Raw genomic sequence first — 23366 nt, 5'->3', positions numbered from 1 at the left:
GAACTAAGAAAGACCAGATATGTCTATGCCTAACAATAACCATGTTTCTGCTATGGTGATGCTTGTATATATTTGCACATATTTGTCTAGTTTTACAAGTGTAAATATTCACAAACAATAATCAATATGATTATAGATTTAAACAGCTTAATATATATATGCTCTTCTTTCTTATAATCCATACTTGCCCAGATTTTGTGAGTCTCTTAGTCTGAACTGTTCAAGTTTGTTTCCCTTGACTTGATATACTTCAACCTTTCTATCTCAAGGCTCTATCATTTGTTGCCTACAGCTGTATAGGAGTGGCCTTATAACTGGTGACTATTCTAAGTTGTTGAATATTGATAAGAATCTCAAAATAAAGCAATGAACAGTCTTCGACCAAAGCTTTCAAGAACTTCTATATTATGGCCTTACAGAGCAGCATTAACCGACCTCGGATAATGCCACCCACAAGTGCAATTCTCAGAGCCTCAGCTGAGCTGTTCTCGGGACCCTTGGAGGAGCAGAACTGTGAATGTTTGATGGTACATCGCGTTTGCATCGGTATTAACAACATGCATCTTGTCTTCAGCTCGGGAGATCTCTATAAGTATGGCCGGCGAAGGGGGTGATAAGAATCGTTACCACACTCCGACCCGAGCCACTTCGCCCGCTCGGGTGCCATACGCAGACTTGCCAACTTGGACGCCTCTCGCGGAGCCGGTTAAAGACGAAGTAGATGGTGAGGGTCAGGGAGTACAGGGCAAGCACAAGTCACGCCACACACGCATGGACCAGTCTCAACGCGCCGCAACCTCTGCTTATGACACTGATGTGTTCTCCCCGAGGCTGCCCGCGATTCCCCCGGTCAAGCCCAAGAGAAAGCCCTTGGCTTCTGGTTCTCTAAATTCGATACCTCTGGTCGCTGCACTCAATGGCCTTGGGTCCTCAAATATCTCCCACCCTTTGCTGACTCAATCTCAGACTTCAACACAAGAGGCGGCCGAACCTTCGTCTCAAGTATCCGAGCTTCCACCGCCACGCGTGCGAATGGTCTTCGATGGAGTCGAGCTTCCCACAGTCGCGTCCATCAGACGCGCCGAGGGTCCTGAGATGAGGGAGAGGGGAAGGGAAAGGGCGCGCGGGCAGAAAAGGACACGGGAGGAGATGAACTACGGCGAGCAACTCGCGCGGGTACTGCATTCGGCGTTCCAGCAGAACCACCGCGAGCTGGAAGACACTCGCGAGAGAGGGAGTAAGGACAGTGCTGGCAAGGACACGTCAGAGGCAGAGTCACTCCCGCGCCCAGCCACGCGTAGACCAGGACGATTACACAGGAGGTTACCCAGCGAATCTTCTTCTGATGCTGAGCCCGGTGCTCACAAGAGCAGCAGGGCAGCACGGGTAATTGATCCAGAGCCTCCTACTGAGACCGATGCAGGACCGTCCACAGATATTGGTACTACATTCGAGCCTCTCACATCTACATCTGTCCCATCTACTCCTTCATCGGTCATCGAGATCGATACGGAACCCAATAGCCCCGTTCAGAAATCTCCTATTCATCATATATCTCCTACTACTCCCCGACATAGCCTTGTCAACGCGCTCAGCGCAGTCTTCGCGAAGAACAAGCTCTCTGCGAATGATGTGCCAGCGTACATGCCACGGCCGCCCACCGTCAGCCCCTCACGCCTCATGGCCCCGCGCAAGTCCGGGCGCCACATTCAGACCCCGGATGAGCCTACTTCAGCGTCCACGATCTTGTTGAGGATACCCAAAGCGCGCGAAGTGGACGAAGACGAGTTCGATAGCCTCTTGGAGACCGTTGAGATGCCTGTGCGAGAGAAAGGGCAGCTGAAGCGAGACAAATGGTCTATTGAAGATACTCCGGAGAGAATGACGATAGATACGGTTATTTTGCTGCTGGGACAAGACTTGTCTGACGATACGAATCAGCCGGTCGAACCTGCTACAAGCGATGTCAAGAAGGTGAGATTTCAGCAGACACCTGCGGATATGTACGTTGAGAGGATGGAGAGGATGTTCGGACCTGGTAAAGTTGACCGCGGTTTTGGAAAGAAACCTAGGAAGGTAAGAACGGTCTCAAAGAGACTGTAGCACTTGATGATATCTTACTTCCACAGCCCAAAGCAAAGCCTCCCACCAGTGGAAATAGGACGCCCATCACGATCACGATAGGCACTAGCTCAGCTACATCGCGCGCGCGCAGCGAGGACGCGGAAGCCCGAAGAAACGTGGACCGTTCAGTTGCCACTGACGGAGGTTTCAGTAGTGAACGAGAGGGCAAGAGACGTCGGATTGAAGAAGAGGACGAAGTCGTGGCACCGATCGACAAGGACACGGCATTGGAATGGGCTTTTGCTCTGAAGAGGGTCACCAAAGGAAAGACGGCGATCGACTCTGAGGTGAATGGATTCCACAGGGGATCGTCGCTCGATTACTCAATGCACTCTTGGACAGACATGGAAGGGTTTACGCAATACCATGAAGGACATCGACAGAATCAAAGGCAATGTGCCGTTAGAGATTCTGAAGGTGTGTATTCACGAACTGGCATGCCTTGAACTGGATGCTGAGGACAAAGCTAGTCGAGTCGACTTTGGCACACCATCGTGCAGCTGTCTGAGCTGAACGACCTTCCGAAGATGGCGATCGCAGACGGGCTTCGGGAAAAGGCGAAGTCAGTGAAGGAGTATTGGCTGGAGAAGTTTGGGGCGGAGCTGGCATGAATGCACGGCCAACATGTAGCGTACTCTCGTCTTGTTGGTAGCTAGATCAGCGGGCCGCGTGGACTGAGACTGGCGGTGCGATGGCCAATTGTCTCAGAGCGCGTGTTACGTATGTGTGACGGTCACGTTGATTGGCACACTAATAGCCGCACCCACTGCGTTTTCCCCCCGATCAACACCAGTCCACTCGACGGCTTTCTTTTCTATTCTACATCGGTTCACCCACATCTTCACGAACAGACATCCCGCAGCACCTCAGTTGCCCAACAATGCTTGCATTGGCCCATCCCATCCAGCACGAACTCATTCACACCAACCCTTCTCCTCGCCCCGTCTCTAGACAGCCGTCCCGCAGATCGCATCCCGCTTCCTCGTCCTCTTCTTCCTCCTCTTCGTCTTCGTCTTCTTTTTCTGCTACTGCACAATCTACCTTCTCTTCCAGCCGTCCATTCAGTGTGGCGTCTTCTCACTCCTCATTACCCCATTCCACTGTGGTGCCACCGCCATCGTTGCCTGAAGCATCTCCAGCCGAATCCTCGCCTTCATCCATCCAACATAGAACGGACCAGCCGCCCGAAGCTGCGTCAGGATTTGACATCCACTTGTACCCATCCCAGGACCTTCTGCGCCTGCTTGCTTCCCTGCTTACACAGATTGCAGCCGCCAACGACAATCTTCCGTCTGACAACCCTTACACAGGCTCTCATTCATCCTCCTCATCTTCTGTACAGCCCACACACATCCCGCTCTCAGAACTACAGCTCCGGCCTATATGGCGAACTCTTGCTGAGGCATCTCAAGACGCTCTGGCTACCCCTTCTTCTTCACTTACCTTCCATGCCCGCAATATTCCCACCATCTCTCTAGAAGCCTACCTGCTCCGCATTCTCAAATATTGTCCAACCACGAATGAGGTCTTCCTCTCTCTACTTGTTTACTTCGACCGAATGGCTCGCCTAGCAAACGAAGCTACAGGGAAGACATTTGTCATTGACTCGTATAATATCCACCGTCTTGTCATCGCCGGCGTCACCGTAGCAAGCAAGTTTTTCAGTGATGTCTTTTACACTAACTCGCGCTATGCCAAGGTCTGTCCCCACAGCGAATCGCTTCTGCCCCACACCATACCGATTTCTAACATCGTTCCCGTTGACAGGTCGGCGGGCTGCCCCAGGCAGAGTTAAATTCGCTAGAGCTGCAGTTTCTTCTGCTCAACGATTTTCGACTGATGATCTCTGAGGAGGAGATGCAGCATTACGCAGAGCAACTCATCTTGTTCTCTCAAACACATTCCCTGCCTTCACAATCTTCCTCCACGTCTACATTCCCTGACCCACATCAATCCGGTATTCCATCCACCACCGCCACCGATGTGCCATCCGCACCTATACGGACGATGGGAGCCTTCGATGCATACGGTGGACGTGTATCCGAATCCTTTTCGCGAAACTCGAATTCGCCTGCGCACGCTGACATAGCCGGCCCTCGTACCCCGTCCGTCCGCCCACGGCGTTCAGCAGCTTCATTTGTTGACTCGGACGTCGATACCGAGACTGAGACCGAGACTGAGACCGATGGCGCAAGCCTTGACGCAAGCCTTGATGGCTCGACGGACGATGAGCCTACGATTCGGCCAGCATATTCCACCTCGTCGGACGCACGGAGCGTCTACAGCTCAACGAGCGAGGATACTGATGCAGATGAGGGGAGCGTGAGCGCCAGCCGGCGCGCAAGTGTGGACGGGCGGTATGGCGAGTACCACATGGCGAGCCCTTAGATGGTCGAGGCGGTGCGTCTTTGTTTCGTTGAACAACCGCTTCGGTTGGCTTGGCGGAATAGATCGTGCATCTTGTCTCCGCCTGTACACCTTGTTCACTACCTGTCCTTCCATCACTTCTCGGCCTAGCATTGATCATGGCGCTCCGTGGTTATCATTCATTCAACCTACTTTTTAGCATTCTCGCAATCGTCTTATAATCCTGCATTCGAACGCATCACACTCTCGGACAGTGCCCTTGTGCGGTGCTCCCGTTGAGTCGAAGTACATAACAGTCGTGGATTTATCTTACTAATCCAGCACCTTCACCTCGTAATCGGCATCTGCTTCTCTGGCTTATGATTCGTTCCTCTCTCTTTCCGCCATAACTTCTGTGTTCAGTTAGCTCCCGCCCGTTTGCATTGTCTCATGAACGCATGCTCGTCATATCTATACATACAGCCAAGTCAATATTACGGAACCATATTCTCGTTGCTTGTCCATGCAGCGGTCGTGAGCAAGACTGCAGGACCGCCAGTGTGGCCAGGGTTCCCCACATCAATTATGTAAAACGCGTTGGGACTGAACTTGACCTTGTGGTCCAGTTCTCACTCCGTCTCGCCATGACATGGCCCCGTGTACAATTCCCATTGATTTTTCAAGCTGAGAAACCTAAACTATAGCCTGACATATCCCGATTTCCCTCGGGTGGAGGCTCAAAGTCGCCCCGACTTCTTGAATACCCTATATAACCTCAGATCAAGTCTGCCAGTTCAGGAAGCGGGTTGATGGGCGTCTCGCCTTGCCACAGCCCACCATGTTCGAAACACTCTCTGCTGGACTGACACTGCAGCCGCCCTTTGCTGTCTTCATACTTGGAACCGTGGCCTTCTTGCTATGGTGGAAACACGGAGCAACCAAACTGCCTTTGCCGCCTGGTCCGCCTGGTCATTGGTTATGGGGTAACATCATTCCCGAGACGAAGTGAGCCTTATGTTGTTGTTGTCGGATGTAATTCAGCTTCTGCCACTGATGTCACCTCGTGAAGGGACTACTTGAAGTATCATGAGTGGGCGCAAGAGTATGGTCCTATATACAGCCTCAGAAGTGGTCGCCGCACCGTGATCGTCATCGCCAACAACGAGGTAGAGCAGGCTGCATGATTCTCGCTGTTTGCGGCATCTTATGTATGATGTATCCTTGATAGGCTGCCGCTGAGATCTTGGAGAAAGAAGGCATACACTCTGCTGACCGTCCTCGTACCGTCGCAGCGGGAGAAATGATGTCAGGAAACATGAGGATTCTTTTGATCGGCGTCGGAGATCGTTTTCGCAAGCTGCGCAAGTATGTGCCCAGTATGATATTTTTTTGCGATGAATATCTTCATTGACGCGCGATGCGGACAGAGCACTGCACAGTCACTTGCAACCGAAGCTTGTGCCTATATACGAGCCTCTCCAGCTTTTCAACGCCAAGGTCTTGATACGCGATATTCTCAAGAACCCCGAAGGACATCGCAAGCATGCCAGAAGGTGAATTGCGACTCTGATCTAACCCCTGGCGTACTCAAGCTGTTTCTTTTCATAGATATGCAGCCTCTGTGATTCTTTCTCTTACTTATGGCAAACCTTCCCCGAGTCACCCAGAAGACCCTGACATTCCGCTTATCAGTCGATGCCTGGTGCGCATTGGGCGCGCTGTTCGACCAGGAGCACACGTTGTCGACGATCTACCTTGGCTCAAGTCTGTCCCGTTCTATGGCAAACAGCTCAGGGGCTATCATCGCGAAGAACTCGCTCTGTTCAGAAGGCAGATGCAAACCACCCGAGATGACATCGTACGTCTATCGCCCTGATCTCAGTGACCAATGTATATCAATATGGTGTATCAGGCTTCAAAGAAGGCTCCACCGTCGTTCGGGAAGTACCTCGTGGAACGTCAAGACGAGCTAGAACTCGAGGATAACGAGGCTGCATACCTGGCTGGGTCTATGTTTGGCGCCGGGTCTGAAACGGTAAATTTTAGTCTGCATAGAGCGCCTCCCGACTCCAGCTGTTGACGGTATGATGGGTTTTAGACGGGTTCCGCCATCAGCGTTGTCATCATGGCGGCAGCATGCTTTCCCGATGCGCAGACCGTCGTGCAGAATGAGCTGGACGATGTAGTTGGCCCTAACCGACGTGAGGATCATCTATCATCTACCATCGGGGTTCGGTCCGTTTGACCCGTGCATGTAATTTGCATAGTTCCATCCTTCAGCGATGTAGACCTGCTACCACAAGTTGAGGCCTTCGTTCTCGAGTCGTTCCGGTGGCGTCCTGGATCTTTCTCCGGCTTTCAACACAGATCCACCGAAGAAATTATCTATGTATGTATCCCATTTCTAGGTTTATCCTTCCCTAAATATCTATATTTCGATATACAGAAAGGATACCGAATCCCTGCCGGCGCGACCTTACTTCCGAATAACTGGTAGTTCTGAGCACTGTAGTTCCAGATATTTTCTCGGAGACATTGACTTTTTCTTGCGCCTAGGTCTCTTGCTCGCGATCCAGAACTCTTCGCGGACGCAGAGAAATTCGATCCACAACGCTGGTTGAATAAGCAGGGACAAGTCAGGAAAGATCTCAAGTTTCCAAACTTCGGCTTTGGGAGACGGTAAGCCGTTTGGTACACGATGTTCCGTCCACATCCACTAAGTTAGTGGTTTGGATTCAGGATTTGTCCGGGCCAGTATTTTGCCATGAAGTTCGTGCTTCTTTCTACGTGGGTTCTATTCATACTGATGTGTCGTGTACGACAGCTCTCTCTTTATCAATACCGCCTTGCTCCTTTGGTCCTTCCGGATCTTACAGGATCCCACCCGACCCATTGATACACTTGCTTTTACGGGAGGCGTCCTACACTCCCCCGATCCGTTCACAGCCATTTTTGAGCGGCGCCTGGCAGGATTGCATGAGTTGATTAACGAAGACGATTCTTGACTTCTTGGACGCTTCCGTACTTCTGTACTATACTGTGAGTCGTGAGTGAGATCTGACATCACTCACCTTGGCGGACTGTATCTTGTATGTACCTAGATGGTCTACTATGAGAGATACGAATGTCAATATGTCAATGGTAGCAGACTCGAGTATGTGGCAAATTCGACATTCGGCGTCATCCTACATCATCTTATCTAAGCGCTGCGGTCACTTTTCAGGATTTGACTTGTCATTTTCCTCTCGCGACCTTACCATACCCATCATGTCCGCACCATCTATTCAAAGCAAAAGCAGCCATGAAGAGGCCTCATCGCTCGACCAAGACGAGATTCAGCTGGTAATAACGCAGTTGGGCAGCTGACGGGACGGACCAAGCAGGCGACGAGATTGCTGACAGCGTTTGACACTATCGTTCAATCGGTAACGTCTGTTTCTAGTGGTGAAACTGGAATGGCTGCGGGTATCTCTGCTCATGTTTGAGATTTTTGCATGACGGCCTGTTCGTCTGTGGATTTCGAAAACGTGACAGAGGTTGAGATTATACCGCTTGAACCTGATCAGCGCTCAGACCTGCGTAGGGAAGCCCCCAGTGTCACACTTATTATTTTCTCTCCCTCTCATCAGAGGGAGCTGTAATGGAAGTACTGACGTTTGACCATTTCTTGTGATTGTTAGCAAAGCCTCGGATACAAGCAGGTTCGTCTGTGTGACCCTTTTGCGATTCACCTTCAATGACCTGTTGCACTCTTCTAGCAACTTCACCGGAGCTGGCACTTGATCGAAAGTTTTGCAGCAAGTTTCTGTGCTTTGAACTTCATTGGAGGTGTAAGGTAGGAATCGTATTTCAACCGCTTTTCAAATACCAGGTTGATCAATCTCTATTTAGATCTGCACTCTTCTTGGGACTACTCGCTGGGGGACCGGCTGCGATATGGTACATTCGTTAGATGTTGATCGGCTGAAAACTTCTAACCGTTTCAAAGGTCGTCATACGTCATCAGTATGGTGTTCATGTTCATCACTGCTGCCGTTCTGGCCGAGATCTGTTCTGCCTTACCTTTGAGCGGGTCGATCTACATCTGGGCCGCCGAAAGTGCTGGTCCAAAATATGCCAGATTTTTTGGCTTTGTTGTTGCTTGGTGGTCGACAACCGCTTGGATGACATTCACTGCCAGCAATTGTCAGGTTTGCATCTCACTTTACCTATACTTCGATACTCGCTAAAGAATCTGTTTCAGACCACCGCAAACTATATCGTGTCACAGCTTGCGGTTTGGGAGGTCGACTACCCGGGAGGCGTTGGCAACGACAACATCAAATGGCGCGCCTTGATTTGGGCAATTTCTGAGGCGATGTTGGTGATATCCATCGCCATTAACTACTTGCCTCCTCGATGGTACTCCAAGGTTTTCAAATTCTCCGTTGGGTTGATGATGGTCGACTTTTTCCTATGTTTAATCTGGCTTCCCATTGCTACGCATAATACATACGGCTTCCGTTCGGCCAAGGACGTCTTTACTATGACGTGTAAGTCCCCGTTCTTCTTGCTCTTTATGGTGCTGATCCTGAGCGCTACAGACAATGGAACTGGGGCCCCCGCAGGGTGGAATTGGATACTGTCATTGTACGCATTGATTTTTATTTGCTTTTGCTTCGCGTGTTTCACCATATCCACTTAGCCTGTTCACTGCTGGCACGATGACTGGCTTTGATGCTTCTGGTCATATCGCTGAGGAGACGAAGAACGCTAGGTATAATCACCTACGCACACCACAATTCTCGAGACTTACACATGCAATTTTAGCGTTGTCGCCGGCCGCGGCATATTGTCAAGTGTTATAGCCACTGGCGTCCTTGGTTTCATCACGACCATTCTTTTCCTGTTCTGCACGCCGGACCTCGACACAGTATTCGCTCTTGATGCTCCTCAGCCCTTCGTCCAAATATATGCATTAGCTCTTGGCAAAAAATCCAGTATCTTCATGACCGTCATCGCTGTTTTGGGATTGATCATGGTTCGCCCTGCTCATCATGAAATTATGAGTTTTCGCTCACCAGTTCGATTCAGAACACAAGTATTGCTGTCGTGGCAGCCTCAAGGCTCATCTTTGCCGTCGCTCGTGACGGTGTGCTTCCCATGTCGCACTGGATTGGACGCGTCAATGCAAATGGACAGCCGCAGAACGCGGTGACCGTCATGTTCGTCTTTGGGGCTGTCTTGCTGTGCACAATTCTTCCCAGTCAAGTCGCATTTACGTCCCTCGTCTCCGCCGGGGGGGTGCCCACAATTGCTGCATACGGCCTGATCGGCTTGCTCCGCCTTACAATGACCCCGCACATGTTCAAGTCATCGCACTTTTACCTTGGAAAGTTCGCGATGCCGATGTACTTGGCCACTGCGTTGTTCAACGGGCTCATATTTGCTGTCTGTCATCTTCCTGCTTTTTATGAGGGTTCCGCGATTGACGGAGCCTCTTTCAGGTTATGATCTCTCCCTTTTTCTTCCCCGTCGATGCCGAATCGTTCAACTTCGCCTGCGTCATCTTCGGCACGGTCACCGTCTTCGCGGTCTTGTCCTGGTACTTCACTCCTGCCGAGAAATGGCTGCGCCAGGAGCAGATCCTGCAGGCCTTGCATTCTGCGGAAACACCAACTGCCGATGCACACACGAACTGACGCGGACAGAGAATATCCTGGTGAGACAGAACGCTTTCCTTGAATTCAGTGGGCTCGAAACACGGAGAGCGGTTGTGGTTGCCTTGGGCGGGGGAATGTTTTTTTGGTCATGGCATAGAGACACGCTGGCCTTGCATCACGTCTGTTGCGCGTAAATCATGCATCAGATTAATTATCTCAAATATCGACGTCCTTAAAATGGCTCAAGGCCCAAGACTCCTTGACATGAACCTTCGACGTCCGCGATCTATAAGGCAAATAGCACGGATCGTGCGCGTGAACGTTTGAGCAGCTACATAAAGCCTCGGGGTGCAAACGAACCTCCTTGGGGGCCGCAACGCTCAAGACGACCGGGTCGTTCTTGCCGATGAGGACCTGGTCCTTTTCGAAGGTTGCGTCAAAGAAAATCGTTGCATGCGAGTACTCGCAAGACTTACCTCGATGCGGATTCCAAGGCCGTGGAAGTGTTTGGGGTATGCGGGATCAGAAGGGACGTACACGCCTGAGATTGTTTGGGTCGCAGTGAGACATCGATTCGGGGGTTGTGTTCGCACAAAAAATGGGACGCGCACCGGGCTCGATGGTGATGACCATCCCCTCCTTCAGCCTGTTATACGCGGTGTCAGCGACCGCACGCACACGGAGGAGACTGCGCCTCGAGGGCATCATGTACGCACGGTTCGCTCCTATGGAAAGTGTCCGACTCGTGCAGATCTAGGCGCCGCGAGCGCGTTCGAATGAAACATGAGACACGGGAAACGCGCGCGGGACGAACGAACGCGAGCGCTGGAGCGGACACGCACCGATGCCGATGGGGTGGGACAGGTAATGCGGGTAGAGCACGCGCTCGAGCAGCCCGCTGCGCATGGAGAGGTCGAAGCCGATCTGCTGCAGCTCCTTGCGCAGCGTGCTCACGGACTGGCGGTGAAGGTCGTCGAGGGAGTGCCCGTGCGCGGCCGTGCAGAGCGCGACGAGGGATTTTTGGGCGGAGAGCAGGGCGGCGTAGAGGTCGCGCTGTGGAGGGGTGAAGGTGCCGGAGGCCGGGAATGTGCGGGCTGTGGCGTGGAGTGAGTTGGGCGGCAGGGAATATCAAGAACGTGGAGCTGGGGAAGGGATGAACCTACTTATGTCAGACGCATAGCCGCTGTCGGAGGTGTGGTCAATCGAATCACGGGTGAACGGATGGAAGATGGCACGCACTTGTATTCGCAGCCAGCATCGACCAGCACGAGTTCACCTTCTCGTAGAAGGTGGTCATTGTGCGTGTAATGTATGATCAGCGCGTTTTCACTGCTCGCGTGGTATCGTAAACTTCACGCTCGCGAGAAAAGAAGGTAGCGCGTCTTACCCGGATGCGACGACAGGCACGTAGGCCGGGCGCTGAGACCCGCTGCGCGCGCACAGGTACTCGAAGTGGGCGGCGAGGTGAGATTCGGACACGCCTGGTTCTGCAAGGCGCATAGTCTGCACGTGAGATTAACGACCCGTCGCCATACACACCGGCGCGAGGAAAATGTGATCGCGTCCGGGGGTGCGGGGACTCATGGGACTCATCCAGGGTAGAGTCGTGTGCAGACAAGGAGAAGCTCGCACCTTCGCATGGGCCTTGCCACTGATCTCGGCCGCGCGGCGCATGACCTCCACTTCGTACTCGCTTTTGATACCCCGCAGGGCCCTGACGAGCGGAGCGAGCGGCTTGCACTTGGGCGCGGTCAGCCCGTCGAGGATGGTCTCGTAGACGCCGCGCGGGGCCTCGCTCCCGGAGAGGTACTTCATGAGCAACTTGTACGAGCCGCGGGCGGGGCGCTTCGAGGCGGACGAGGGGAGGTCGACGTATGCGGTGGAGGCGGAGAGGAGGTGGCTCTTGAGGTCGGCGGCGAGGTTCTGCGTGTGGCGCGCGTCGTCGGCGCCGAAGAGGTCGACGATGGAGGAGAAGTCCGTGCGGGTGCCGTCCCACTGCGCTTTGTGGGCGTCGTAGCCGAGGCTGTAGAGGGTCATTGTGTACCCCCGCGCGCTGCTGTCTTTCTCTGTTCTCCGCGTGGGGTGGGTGAGAGGGAGCAGAGGGAAAGGCAGAGAAGGGCGCACTGAGGACGACGGCGGAGTCGGGCTCTTCGAAGCCTGTCAAGTACCAGAAGTCGGACGCCTGGCGGAACTTGTAGCTTGCGAGGAGTCAGCACGCGAGCCCACGGCGCGCACGTATACCATGCCGTGGTCACTCACAAGATCGCTGGGCACGATATGGCGGTCAAGAGGAATATTTTTTCGGATGAAGAACGTCAAGGCGCACCTCCGCTCATGTATTTGACTTGCGCGGACACGGAGACTACCAGGCTCCCGTCGGGCAGGCCGTCCATCAGCTTGCGTCGTCTCCGCTCGTACTCCGACGCCGGTATGCCCGGTGTCAGCTCATGGCTCCTCACTAGAAGAGATGGCAGACACTCAACTCAGCCCCTCGTCTCGCACGACGCGGCAAAGTGAGACTCACGGAGGTGCGGGTGGCTCTGGAATGTCGGCTGGCCGAACTTGGAGGGCTTGGGCACTGGGCGTGGGTGTGCCTCTGTCGCGTACGTCCTGGGTGTGCAGGGGCGCGGTGCGCGACGAAGAGAGGAAGGAGAGAGCGGGCTGGAGGGTCTGAGAGCGGAGCGGGTGAGTGCGCGTGCAGACATGGCTCGCGCTCGGCTCTGGCTCCGAGGGCGCTGTCTTGCTCGGACCACCTGCCCGTCGCTCCCGAATCCATTCTGCCCGTCCTTCTTCTCCATGTCTCGCCGAGTGGCCGCCTTGCTCGAACCCCGACTAACAGTGCTTTCACCTCTCCCAAGTTGTTCCCGTCCGTTCTCAATGCGCTTGCCTCCATCAGCGTGGAAAAGGCCGACAGCCATCCCACTGCCGTCGCTCTTGAAAACACTCAAGACAGGACGAAGCTCTTCGTCGCCTGTGACACTGGCGTGTCCACCCAGCTCAGCGACCACCTCTCGTCCATCTGGGTATTGATACGCCAAATCAGCAACCGGGTTCCTCTCCACCTTGCCTCTCCCCAGGCCAACACCCGTGCGTTTTCTGACAAGGAGATTCGTGAATGGGAGCGTCAGCTCGCTGCTCAGATCTACCGCTTCTCTTGGCATAAGTTTTGTGCCCGCATTCACAAAAGAATGGATAGCCTCTTGGACGGTTTGAAGCTCATGGTGGAATCCAGCGCAGAAACTCAGCAGCCGGAACGACACAAGCTCTGCAAGTACCTTCTGGATTCTTTCTAGTCCGTTCGCACGGTCGTCACCAACACTTGCCCAAACGATACGATGCTCGTCGGCATCAACACTGCTTTCCTGGCTCTCTCGGCAGGCCTTCGACCCTACCTTGATTCCCATCATTCCCTCTTGGGGATTCTATTCAACACCGCATTGGTATGACTATCTCTCCCTTGCCTCATCGTTTCCCATTCCTGTTGCATATGTTGATGGCCACCACACAGAGGAATTGTCGCATCATCGACTTTTTATTCCCATCCGACCCTATCTCGAGAAAACCTTCTCGCTCATGCGCTGTCACCAAACCCTCCTTTCAGCCGCTCACTCCCGAACGTACAAATTGTTCCTTTCAAAACCTCTGGAAATCATCTCTGTACCTCCCTCCACGGACATTGCCTTCCATGCCGACCTCTATCATCCACGTTTTCATGTCTTCTGCGAGAACCGCCCCGAGGTGATCGACAAGATCTCAAAAGACATGGGTCGTTCATCCGATAAAGGTACGCCTGAGAAAAAGTATTCGGAGCTTCCAGATCTTGTCCGTGAAACGACGCTTGATGAGGAATGGCGAGAAGGGACCGTCAAGCCGTTACTGGAAATGTTGAAGAGCAAAGGCTCCTCCCCCATTGTCACGGACAGAGAAAAGAGACACCTGAGCGCATCAGCCCGCGTTCACTGCGAATGCCTGCTGATCGCCCACTTCGCCGCCAACCCAACGGTCCGACCTCACGATTACATCGCCACCTCGAAACTCCTGTGTTACGGGTGTCACATCTTCCTCCGCGCGTACAACAATGTTCACGACCAACGTCTACACGTCAGGGGCACCCATGCCAAAATTTACATTCCGTGCGGCCTCTCCTCAAGGATGGCACTCAAGGACAGGTGGAAGACCAAATGCGCACTATGATGATGGATGACTTGGAGGGGGTATGGGCGCAACACCACGGCCCCAGGGTATCTAATAGTACGGATGCCTCCGAAACGAAGGCCCATTGCGGGAGTCAGAGGCCCGTGAAGAAATTGCCAATGCCACGCCGTTTGGGGGTCCACACGGTGTGTAAATTGTTCAATTCTAGGGACAACCTATCTGACCGCACCACTCTTAATCTAGATTTCCTAAATTTGCTCCACCAGGCTCAAAGTGCGTCAGGTTAAAAGGTGCCCATCTCCTCACATAATGCAGCACCAGTTTCGAAGGCACTCAGATAACACTTTGACGACGGGACAGAGAGTGCATTACGCAAAGACCTTTGATTCGACGCACTGTGATGGCAATCATTATCGGGTTTATTACCTTTGCACTTTTCACCATGCACATTCCAATCTTCCATTTTGTCTCCCTCCCTTTCGGCTCCGTTCTTTGGTATGTAAAATTTTGTATGTTCATTCGTTGGCCGTGTATGCCATTATTTTTGCGCACGCCGACACTGGATCTTATTCGGCAGATCCGTCATCTCTAGGATTCGCTTTCGCGTGTCTTCGCGCTCGGTAGTTGTGCACTTCTTCTGTTATGCACGCTTGTCCTTTGTAGGATGACAGAGAATGACTCATTTCTCGTGGCTTCGGCATCAACGCGCAGCGCCAAGCACCTCGCTTCGCAGCTTGCTTTAGGCGTTCACGGCGCGCGGCGCAACAACGGCTGGCTGGCTGTCCTTTGGCTCGTTCTTCCTCGATGCACACAGCTCCAAGCGGACCTAGCGCCAGACTCTGACGAAGGAGGGCGCGACTCTGACCCTGACGGCGATCGCGGCGACGAGCACTTTTGACGGCGCGCATGCTGGGTTTGTAGCGGTCCTCTCGATGCTCCGCTTCATTCGCTGTCGGTCCCGTCTCAGGAGGCATTCTGGTGTCATGCTTCGTCGGTCGATGAATTAAGCGCTTGATCCGATATACGTCCCCGGCTCCTGTTTTTTCTTCTACCCCCATGATACGATATGGAATCCAGGATACATACACAGCTTCGTGAAGTTGGTATTGGCAGACCCGTTTAATGATGTACTTGGAGCATTGAACAAGAAGCTGCTTGGGATTGTGGGAGGCTTCATAGGGACAGCTTGTCCCAGACAAGTACTCTCGCATCCTGCAACGCATGGATTTGCGGATTGGTCGTGCATGCCTCAGTATCTTTGACTCATTGAAGAAGTCTTGAGTCATACCCCCGATGCCATCACCGCCTGCAGGCCCCATGCGATACTGGGATACCTGTCGCTCCCGTGTCACTCTCTTGACATTTCTCACCGCCATGTCTTGTCTCAGATAGTGCCCGAAGGGCTGAGATATGATATGTTCAGTCGCCATCTGCTGTATTGCGCGGCGCGAGTGTGGCGCAAGCACTCCATAAATATATATACACACGCTACTAAAGCTCGTCCTTCTCTAGCTTGCCCTCCTCCAGCGGGAGGCACAGCGCAGGCGACGTCCCCGTGAACTGGTACTCGCACTTCTCCAACTCCTCCACCGTGTGTATTGCGTTCTCCGTCCCGCACACGAGGCGCAACTGTGCAGGAAAAACAACGATCAATCCCAGCAGGTGGGATAGGCAGCTATGGGCGGGCACTCACGATGACGCTGCGGTGCGGGCCGTTCCAGCACTTGGTGCCCTGCTTGTACATTTGTTTGCTGTAGTACTCTGGACTTCCGACTTCGACGCTGCTGGACGGGTGCCACGATGCGAATTTACTAGACGCGACGACGTTATGAGCAAGAGCACAGGACGCCGCTGGGACACGGCCAGTGCACGCACCCGAGACTGAACGTGGTGCCGCCTTTGTTCGGCTTCTGCCTCGCCTCGTCAAACAGGCACACTTCATATGTATAACTAGTGACCGGAGTGAGCGCTCGTCCAGCTTTCAAAAGGAGACAAAAGAGACACAGACTCTCCGGTGTCGGTCGACAAGCAGGTGTTGTCGAGCTTTTTCCACTCGCCTTCCCTTCCAAAGCCAGTGGGGTCGAACAGATCTGCGAGGTCGGTCTGGGCCTGCTCGAGCTCCTTCTTCGCGAGGCTTAAGCTGTGTTCGGCGTCGTTATACGCCTCGCGAGCACGGGAATCTATAGAAGCAAGATCAGTCAGGTGCACGGCAGTGATGGGAATAACATCGCAGGGCGTACCCGCAGCACCGCCGGAAGGCCGAGGAATGATATTGAGGGCGGCCAACCATGACACTACTGTGCCACGAACAGCCTCGTACTGCGGAAGCAATGCATCTGGGATATAAGCGGCCAAATCGAACACTGCACATCCCGTTCGTCAGTGAACAACGTGCCATGGCACACAAGTCCGATTAAGAAACACACAAATCGACTCGGTGCTGCTCGCCCCGATGTGCGTATCATGCTCCATCAACAACGACACATAATCCGCCTTCAGCAGCCCGTCAAGGTCCTTTTCGAGCTGTTCGGCGGTCCACATGCCCTCCTCGAGCTCTTCCTCGACGGCTTCGGGCGCCTCCTCGACATCGTCGCTGCCCTCCTCGTCCTTGTTCTCCGCGTCCTCTTCCACGCCGATGTGGGGCAGGCCCGCATGGTACTCCCAACCGCGGACGGCCTCGAGGACGGCCATGTCCTGGTAGTTTGGGTTGTAACCGCTCCGGAGTGAGATGAGGATGTCGCCGAGGGATTTCTCGCGCTCGAGGTGTTTCTTGTGCTCGCGCTGTAGGGACTTGAGCGCATTGGCGTGGGCGATGAGGGAGGCGTAGAGCGCTGGTGGGACGTGAGCTGCGAAAGATGAACCGAAGGCACAGGTAGGGGCGTACGCGACTGCTTCTTGTGCTCGAGGGCTGCGGCGGAGAGGGACTCGGTGCGGTCCACGATGTCTACAGCAAGTCAAGTCAAGTCAGGTCAAGTCATGGGACACACAGAAGCGGGAGTGTGCACACCTTTCAGACGAGCGACCTCCTTCTCTCTGGTCGCGATCTCCTTCTCCGACTCGGCGATCTCGCCCTCGAGCCGCTTCTTCTCTTTCTGTGCGAACGCGATGTAGGTCGACCGAATTTTGGAGCCCTAGTGTACGGTGTCACGATCGAGAAGAGGCCGGGGAGCATGATAGATAGATTGGTTCTTACTGTCTTTCGGAGTTTTCGTTCTGCGTCCACTCGCTTCTTGTACTCCTCTCCGACTTCCTTACACGAGTCCTTGCAAACGCCGCTTGGCTCATCTGAGCCGTCGCAGCAGTCGGGCTCTACACACAAGTGTATCTTCGGCTTAACACGTGGTACAGACAACGGTCGCGACGTCAAACGTACCACACAGGCCGTCGTTCACTCTGGAGCTCAGTATGGAAGCGCCGATGTGGCCCTCGTTCTTACAGTAGAACGTAGTCTGCGGGCACGCGCCGGTGCCTGCCCTTCGTCAGCCGTCCCGTGTGGTACGGGTGTGGAGGGAGGGGCGCGCACCAGGTTCATCGCTGCCGTCTGGGCAGTCGCAGTAGTCGTCGTTGACAGACGTCCATGGGAGCTGCTTGGAGCCGTCGAGGCACGTCCACGTCTGTGCGGAGCCGGTGCCCTGAGGCTTGTAGCGTGCTAAGTGGGCAGGGTGGACGCCGTGCGTTTGGGGGACATTGTTGGCAGCAGCGACGGCGAGAGGGGCGAGGAGAGGGAGGGCAAGGAGGAGGCAGGAGTGCATTGGCTTGTGTGGGCTGCGACGCTCGTGAGGGGATACGTGGTCGCGTCAGGCGTGTTGGCCCTTGTTTGTCCTCTCCCTCCCCGCACTCGAATACACCATTGCTCAATTTCGAAACATTCACGCGATCTCTTGGTCTTTAGCAGTCTACCAATCCTCGTACAAAGTTATGGCCTCGGGCGTGCGTCAAATTCGTCAGAAAAGTGTCGTGAGGCTGCATCACTATTGGACCTATAGATAACCGTGGAATCCTTCCCGTGTACTACAGTGCCTATACATGATCTTCAAAGGACGTATCGGAAGTTCTATCAAGCGAGCACGTCAGTGGGCGATTCAGGCGGCATACGCACTTCACGTACCAAATTTTGTCGGTCGGTCAGATCGAGCTGATTATCTGACACAGTCCGTTCCACCTTCTGCCCATTCTCGTCGATCTCGATGACCACTCCGAGGTCATCCTCGCTCTGGTCTGCGGATAGAAGGTCGCGTCTCTTGTTCTCGCGTTGCAGGTACCATCGAATGTAGAGGACCAGGAACGTAGGGAAGACGCAAGCGACCCACAGGATGACCCACCAGCTGACGAGAAGACAAGCCGTCAGTAAACCCTTGTCAGTCAAGATGGCATCTGGCGAGACTGACGTTGAGAGGTATCTCGGTTTGTATTGAGGCTGGAATAGTTGCGGCGAAAGGATATTGCCCAGCCCATACCCGACGTGATCTACGAGATGCGTCGTTCAAGTAAAGCCCCGCATACATAATTGGCGGATACTCACAGAGGGCGTTGACGGTCACTTTCTTAGTATGACCCGACGTCGCGGCTATAGCGAGAAGGTAAATTGCTGCATCAGAGAATAAGCAGCTGATTGGGCCTCACAGGATCCCCAGTTCATGACGACGGCGTATGGAACACCGGCGGAGCTTCTGATCCATAAGGCACTAAGCAGTCCCCAGCGGTTAGAAAAGGGTAAGGCTTGCGAAATGACCTTGCATGTTAGAATCTTGCTGGAAGGACACTCGATCACACGATTGATACGCACTCAAGAGCAGGATAGTTGACAGAATTGCAGGAAGGTACGCGGCCGCTGCGAGGTAGGCACGACAATTCTGCAAAAAAATAAGTCACAAATTATATGCAGAGATAGTATGGCGGACCTTTGTGCGTGCCAACAGCCAAGCAGATGGGAGAAGGAAAGCAACAGATGAGAGTCCCGAAACGCAGCCAAGCAACGCTGCAAGAGGAGATTGGCACGAGCGACCCCAAAGCCATCTTCAAGGAAGTCACCTACTTGTCTGTAATGTCGTGAAGCCGAAGGACCTGAACAGATATAAAGACGTAGGTTCGTCAGTATTCGGCATAAGTGAATCCGCCAACTTACTTGATGATCAAAGAATACTGGCTCGTCGTCCCATTGGCCATTTCTTGAGCCCATGCATGGAGGAAAAACAGCCATGTCTGCCACCAATGTCCGGCGTCAGTCATGTAAATTACAGTGAACGTTGAGGTCGATCACCTTTGGGTCTTTGAAAGCTTCGATCATCCTACGGAAAGTTGAAGTCAGTTATTCGAGTTCACAAAGACGTGAGATCACTCTTACTGAGAACGTTTGAAAGTTTTCTGCTCGATCCCTGCGAGTTACTACTGTATCAGAGAAGCTTGGGATCAAAAGGGGATACTGTGAAGACAAACCTTCGTGATTACCTCGAATGCGAAGGATACTCTGAGCACGTTCCTTAGGCGTGAAGAACCATGCGGAAGTGGGAGAATCTGGGAAGAACAAAATCACAAGCACGGCATACACGAACGTGATCACGCCGCTAATGAGGCTGAACCATTCCCAGTGCTACGTGATGTGATTTAGGCGACGTAGAAGTGGACAGCGATGTGCACGTACAGCCAAACCGCCCTTATTGATGTGCAACACAGCATAAGACAATAGTCCACTGAAATCATAATAATCAAGCTTCAACATGATTTCAAGTCGTTGGGTGGATGCCGAAGCCTTACTTTGAGATTGGACTCGAGTTCCCAGCAGCCCACATCTGAACAGTTCAGATTCAATTATGCAGCTGCAGGAGGAAGAAGAACATGGAGGTTCGCTCACAATTGGCATAAGTGTAGCAGACTCGTCATGCTTTAGTGAAATCAGGATCGAATACATGTTGACTCATGGGTACGAGGACATACCGTAAAGAACATGTTCAACGTAATGAGAAAAGCCGGAACGACGCAAGCCTCGGAGATACCCAGTACTAATGCAAGAAATTATTTTTGTCAAAATCAACAAGTCAGTCGGCGTATGAAGAATCTCACGTACAAAAGCGCAAAGCAAACAGGCTGCCGAAACTGCGACAAGCCATTTGGGACAAGATTAGGACCGTCCACACGAGGAGGTTTCCTCCCAGCCATTTTCCAAGCGGAAATCGTTGCAATGCGTAGTTTTGAGGGAGCTCTGCTATTAAGTAGCCCTGAAACGCGACGGAGAAGTTACAACAAGGTACCATGAAGCGTCGCGAAGCATAGCTACTCACAAAGTAGAAAATAGAGACAAGCCAGTTATATTGTCCAGAGGAGAGATGCGCATCCTCGAGGATCCCAAGAATAGACTGGCTTCCGAGCTGAAAGTACGAAGGTCACTGTACGATTCAAGGCAACAAAAACAACGAAGGCAACACACGATTTGCTTGTCGAGGTACCTGGGCCGCGGAGTCAGTGATAGCCTTCGGAGTTTCAAAATCATGGACTGACATCAGATGATAACCAACACAGAGGAAAGGCAGAACGACGAGCGTCGCACGTTTTTTAATCCTCCGAGCTTCCTCTGGCGTCGGATCCTCGACCGGCCCAAGCGACGCGAACAACTTGAAAGACTCATCGGCGAACTTCGCAGGAACGGAAGGCGCGTGGCCAGGACGTTTGGACAGTCCTTGCACCGTAGGCGAGTGCTCTTCGTCTTGCAGTTTGTAATCACTGGCAGAGGGAGAACGGCTCATTAACAGGTGAGGTTGCAGAGGCTCACATCTTCATTCTCCGTCTTCGTCTTTTGTAGGAGAGCTCACTCGTTCGAAGATGGCTCAGTGCAGGATCACAGTTCGCGTTATGGCGCAATCTTACCATGAAATTGTTCATGGTCACGGTTCAAAGCATCGCCACCTGCACTTATCAGCTCTTCACAATCTCCCCAACTCTCGCCGGCAGATTTACATCCCCCTGTCGCTGCAAAGTTGCAGCGACTGACAGTGATTGTCCCGCCAGGTGCGATTCTGCGCGGTGCCGTCATGTGGACCAATATGCCGATATGTAAGCCTGCTAATATGTATGTTCAGGGACCTTTCCATGTAAGGATAAACGTGACTTCCAGGCCCTATTGACTGTCCCCTTCTGTTCCCCTGGACTGTCTGCGAGTGTCGATCATCTTATCGGCAAGCAAGTGGGATACCGTCATCATCGCCTTATTGTCCAAGGGGGACCTTCCTCCTCTTCCTCCCGGCGTTCTTCACGATCGGAAAGCATATCATCCGCTGTTAATCGCAGTTGGCCAGAGGCCAGAGGCAGCTGCGCATATTCAGGACCGACTGCATCATCGCACGCCTTACTTCTCCAGTTCCTGGCTGCCGGGATCTTACTGTCCATATTAAACCCAGAGAATCTATCAGACAAGCCTGCCTATCTACCTGTCATATTCAAATCCGCATCACAAAGTACGACTTGGGAAGATGTCAAATACCGCTCGACCTTTCGTTATAGCCATCGTTGGCGCTGGCATCGGAGGCTTGGCTGCAGCCATCTCCCTTCGTCGCCTGCCGAATATAGAAGTCCACGTGTTTGAGCAGGCTGAAGAATTGCGCGAGGTACGGCCCAAACAATGTCTTGATAGTCTGATTGCCCTTAACTTTCTACCTTTACGCAGGTCGGTGCATCGATTGCCCTTGGCCCCAATGGCCTTCGCAGTTTAGAGGCAATAGGGGCTGTCAATGCGCTTTCGGATGACGTAGGATTTAGAAGCGACCATGGGATTCCCCACATCTTCCAGTGAGTACATCGACGTTGGGGTTCAGGTTCTTGATTGTTATATGAATTGTATTCAGACACTGGAAAAGCGGTGAAATCCTCGTGAAGGATCTTCACACCGTGACTGTCACACAGCGCAATCATCACACAACGCGTTTCTATCGCCCCCACCTATTGGATGCTCTTGCAGAAAATCTCCCGAAAGAGATTCTGCACTTTCGCAAGCGATTGCTCAACGTTGAAGTTCATCCGGAAGGAGCCTTGTTGAATTTTGAGGATGGCGAACGATTTGAGGCAGACCTCGTTGTTGGGGCGGATGGAATCAAGTCCGTAAGTCATCGCTTACCCCTTCTTATTTTCAAGCCAACTAAGTCGACGTTATAGACTGTTCGCAAGAGCTACCTTCCCGAGTTCCAGCTGCAGTTCACAGGACAGGTCTGGCTTCGTGGCGTGTTTCCAGCTTCTCGCTTGGACGACCTAGGCATTCAAAACATAAATAATTCCGTGCACATAGTCGGCCCTGATCGTAGCTTTTTCTCTTCCGCTTTGGGTAAGTGCCTTCTCCATCTAATAACGAATTTTGAAACGAATTGTCCTTTCGACGTTATCATAGGCAAAGGTCTATTCACCGTTGTCGGTAGCAGGTATGAGGATCCAGCGACCACGCCTTGGACCGGCAAGGAGTGGAATGATGTTGGGGAAGTACAGCACTTCCGCGACTATTTCAAGGTGAGCTTGACGCTGCGTTGTGTCTGATTCAACCCGCCTTGCGTCCGTTATTCTACTAATCCTACTCAGGGCTGGCATCCCACCATTCAAGCTATCGTAGAACGCACCCCGGACATCCATGTATTCCCTGGTTGGAGTAGCGAAGTTGCTCCACCCCCAACGTCTCAAGGACGAATCGTTCTCATCGGTGACTCTTTCCACCCTCACGGAGGCGCCTTCGCCGCAGGAGGTAGCTTAGCTATCGATGATGGAAGGGCGCTATATCTCGCTCTCTCTCATACTGAGTCAACGTCGTCGAACGAAGCTCAGCGAGCGGATCGCATATCAAAGGCGTTAGACCTCTACAAGGCGACACGGCTACCACATATCGACAAGGTCATGCTGGCCGTCAAAGCTTCGCGCGCGAACGCCGCTAAACCTGATCAACCATGGAGCGAGAAGAAAATCAGGGAATGGGCACGGACGAAGAACAGCCAGGCGTGGATACACGAACATGATGTGGTTGGGGCGTTCAACGAGGCTCTTGTAGCAAAGAGACCCGGAAAGCTTATTTCAGTTAGGCTCTGACCACCGTAACGAGTATGTTTGTACCTTAGATATAGAATAAAGACG

General features: G+C 53.0%; 10 protein-coding genes across 10 annotated transcripts; 7 read left to right on the top strand and 3 right to left on the bottom strand.

Moving 5' to 3' along the window:
* Positions 1 to 813: 813 nt before the first annotated feature.
* Positions 814 to 1531, top strand: HETIRDRAFT_146988 (uncharacterized protein; the record flags this gene model as incomplete). The annotated part of the gene is made up of 1 exon (XM_009545976.1): positions 814 to 1531. A coding segment is annotated over exon 1 (498 nt), but the record flags the coding sequence as incomplete, so codon positions are not given.
* A 1779-nt stretch (positions 1532 to 3310) lies between these two features.
* HETIRDRAFT_239603 (uncharacterized protein) lies at positions 3311 to 4440 on the top strand (the record flags this gene model as incomplete). The annotated part of the gene is made up of 3 exons (XM_009545975.1): positions 3311 to 3460; positions 3497 to 3823; positions 3892 to 4440. Coding segments are annotated over 3 exons (1026 nt in total), but the record flags the coding sequence as incomplete, so codon positions are not given.
* Positions 4441 to 5300: 860 nt separating this feature from the next.
* HETIRDRAFT_155598 (uncharacterized protein) lies at positions 5301 to 7613 on the top strand. Its single transcript, XM_009545974.1, has 12 exons — positions 5301 to 5475; positions 5540 to 5636; positions 5699 to 5835; positions 5898 to 6023; positions 6079 to 6328; positions 6383 to 6505; positions 6569 to 6671; positions 6738 to 6859; positions 6917 to 6963; positions 7027 to 7149; positions 7210 to 7239; positions 7295 to 7613. Exons 1-12 carry the CDS (start codon positions 5309 to 5311, stop codon positions 7473 to 7475), a joined length of 1506 nt encoding a protein of 501 aa, XP_009544269.1. The 5' UTR covers positions 5301 to 5308; the 3' UTR covers positions 7476 to 7613.
* Positions 7614 to 7737: 124 nt separating this feature from the next.
* HETIRDRAFT_103154 (amino acid transporter) lies at positions 7738 to 10151 on the top strand (the record flags this gene model as incomplete). Its single annotated transcript, XM_009545973.1, has 11 exons — positions 7738 to 7812; positions 8151 to 8171; positions 8229 to 8305; positions 8362 to 8409; positions 8459 to 8660; positions 8714 to 9002; positions 9054 to 9099; positions 9155 to 9226; positions 9280 to 9490; positions 9544 to 9900; positions 9957 to 10151. The coding sequence occupies 11 exons, from the start codon at positions 7738 to 7740 to the stop codon at positions 10149 to 10151; spliced, it is 1593 nt and encodes a 530-aa protein (XP_009544268.1).
* Positions 10152 to 10298: 147 nt separating this feature from the next.
* On the bottom strand, positions 10299 to 12817 carry HETIRDRAFT_439291 (Metallo peptidase M24B; the record flags this gene model as incomplete). Its single annotated transcript, XM_009545972.1, has 14 exons — positions 10299 to 10398; positions 10473 to 10532; positions 10589 to 10653; positions 10724 to 10758; positions 10829 to 10865; positions 10955 to 11206; positions 11276 to 11295; positions 11352 to 11441; positions 11500 to 11615; positions 11745 to 12178; positions 12237 to 12310; positions 12372 to 12378; positions 12439 to 12570; positions 12637 to 12817. 14 exons carry the CDS (start codon positions 12815 to 12817, stop codon positions 10345 to 10347), a joined length of 1557 nt encoding a protein of 518 aa, XP_009544267.1. The 3' UTR covers positions 10299 to 10344.
* A 54-nt stretch (positions 12818 to 12871) lies between these two features.
* HETIRDRAFT_382282 (uncharacterized protein) lies at positions 12872 to 13733 on the top strand. The gene is made up of 2 exons (XM_009545971.1): positions 12872 to 13550; positions 13620 to 13733. The coding sequence occupies exon 1, from the start codon at positions 12909 to 12911 to the stop codon at positions 13140 to 13142; it is 234 nt and encodes a 77-aa protein (XP_009544266.1). The 5' UTR covers positions 12872 to 12908; the 3' UTR covers positions 13143 to 13550; positions 13620 to 13733.
* Positions 13686 to 14823, top strand: HETIRDRAFT_382280 (uncharacterized protein; the record flags this gene model as incomplete). Its single annotated transcript, XM_009545970.1, has 3 exons — positions 13686 to 14452; positions 14511 to 14557; positions 14628 to 14823. One exon carries the CDS (start codon positions 13686 to 13688, stop codon positions 14304 to 14306), a length of 621 nt encoding a protein of 206 aa, XP_009544265.1. The 3' UTR covers positions 14307 to 14452; positions 14511 to 14557; positions 14628 to 14823.
* An 864-nt stretch (positions 14824 to 15687) lies between these two features.
* HETIRDRAFT_473353 (uncharacterized protein) lies at positions 15688 to 18019 on the bottom strand (the record flags this gene model as incomplete). Its single annotated transcript, XM_009545969.1, has 11 exons — positions 15688 to 15896; positions 15961 to 16078; positions 16143 to 16217; positions 16276 to 16447; positions 16508 to 16630; positions 16694 to 17098; positions 17152 to 17211; positions 17275 to 17398; positions 17461 to 17576; positions 17641 to 17736; positions 17791 to 18019. 11 exons carry the CDS (start codon positions 18017 to 18019, stop codon positions 15759 to 15761), a joined length of 1656 nt encoding a protein of 551 aa, XP_009544264.1. The 3' UTR covers positions 15688 to 15758.
* A 305-nt stretch (positions 18020 to 18324) lies between these two features.
* On the bottom strand, positions 18325 to 21007 carry HETIRDRAFT_46814 (major facilitator superfamily; the record flags this gene model as incomplete). The annotated part of the gene is made up of 19 exons (XM_009544893.1): positions 18325 to 18592; positions 18656 to 18734; positions 18790 to 18834; positions 18891 to 18986; positions 19054 to 19120; positions 19169 to 19245; positions 19303 to 19331; positions 19393 to 19469; positions 19528 to 19555; positions 19612 to 19642; positions 19704 to 19857; positions 19909 to 19957; positions 20022 to 20056; positions 20119 to 20148; positions 20202 to 20266; positions 20332 to 20482; positions 20546 to 20632; positions 20692 to 20710; positions 20763 to 21007. The coding sequence occupies 19 exons, from the start codon at positions 21005 to 21007 to the stop codon at positions 18325 to 18327; spliced, it is 1632 nt and encodes a 543-aa protein (XP_009543188.1).
* A 723-nt stretch (positions 21008 to 21730) lies between these two features.
* Positions 21731 to 23321, top strand: HETIRDRAFT_313519 (uncharacterized protein; the record flags this gene model as incomplete). The annotated part of the gene is made up of 6 exons (XM_009545968.1): positions 21731 to 21865; positions 21925 to 22046; positions 22103 to 22355; positions 22410 to 22575; positions 22639 to 22754; positions 22824 to 23321. 6 exons carry the CDS (start codon positions 21731 to 21733, stop codon positions 23319 to 23321), a joined length of 1290 nt encoding a protein of 429 aa, XP_009544263.1.
* Positions 23322 to 23366: the final 45 nt, after the last annotated feature.

Source organism: Heterobasidion irregulare, assembly GCF_000320585.1.
Source record: "Heterobasidion irregulare TC 32-1 unplaced genomic scaffold scaffold_03, whole genome shotgun sequence".
Lineage (NCBI taxonomy): Eukaryota > Fungi > Basidiomycota > Agaricomycetes > Russulales > Bondarzewiaceae > Heterobasidion > Heterobasidion irregulare.
The sequence above is the reverse complement of the archived record's forward strand: the minus strand, read 5'-3'. Positions and strand labels throughout refer to the sequence as shown.

What these genes read in the sequence shown, in the direction of transcription:
- HETIRDRAFT_155598 (XM_009545974.1), top strand. Translation starts at nt 5,309, where the DNA reads ATGTTCGAAACACTCTCTGCTGGACTGACACTGCAGCCGCCCTTTGCT. An exon ending in ACCTTACTTCCGAATAACTG is followed by an intron (nt 6,964 to 7,026) that starts GTAGTTCTGAGC and finishes TCTTGCGCCTAG; the next exon opens with GTCTCTTGCTCGCGATCCAG. An exon ending in AACTTCGGCTTTGGGAGACG is followed by an intron (nt 7,150 to 7,209) that starts GTAAGCCGTTTG and finishes GTTTGGATTCAG; the next exon opens with GATTTGTCCGGGCCAGTATT.
- HETIRDRAFT_382282 (XM_009545971.1), top strand. Translation starts at nt 12,909, where the DNA reads ATGTCTCGCCGAGTGGCCGCCTTGCTCGAACCCCGACTAACAGTGCTT.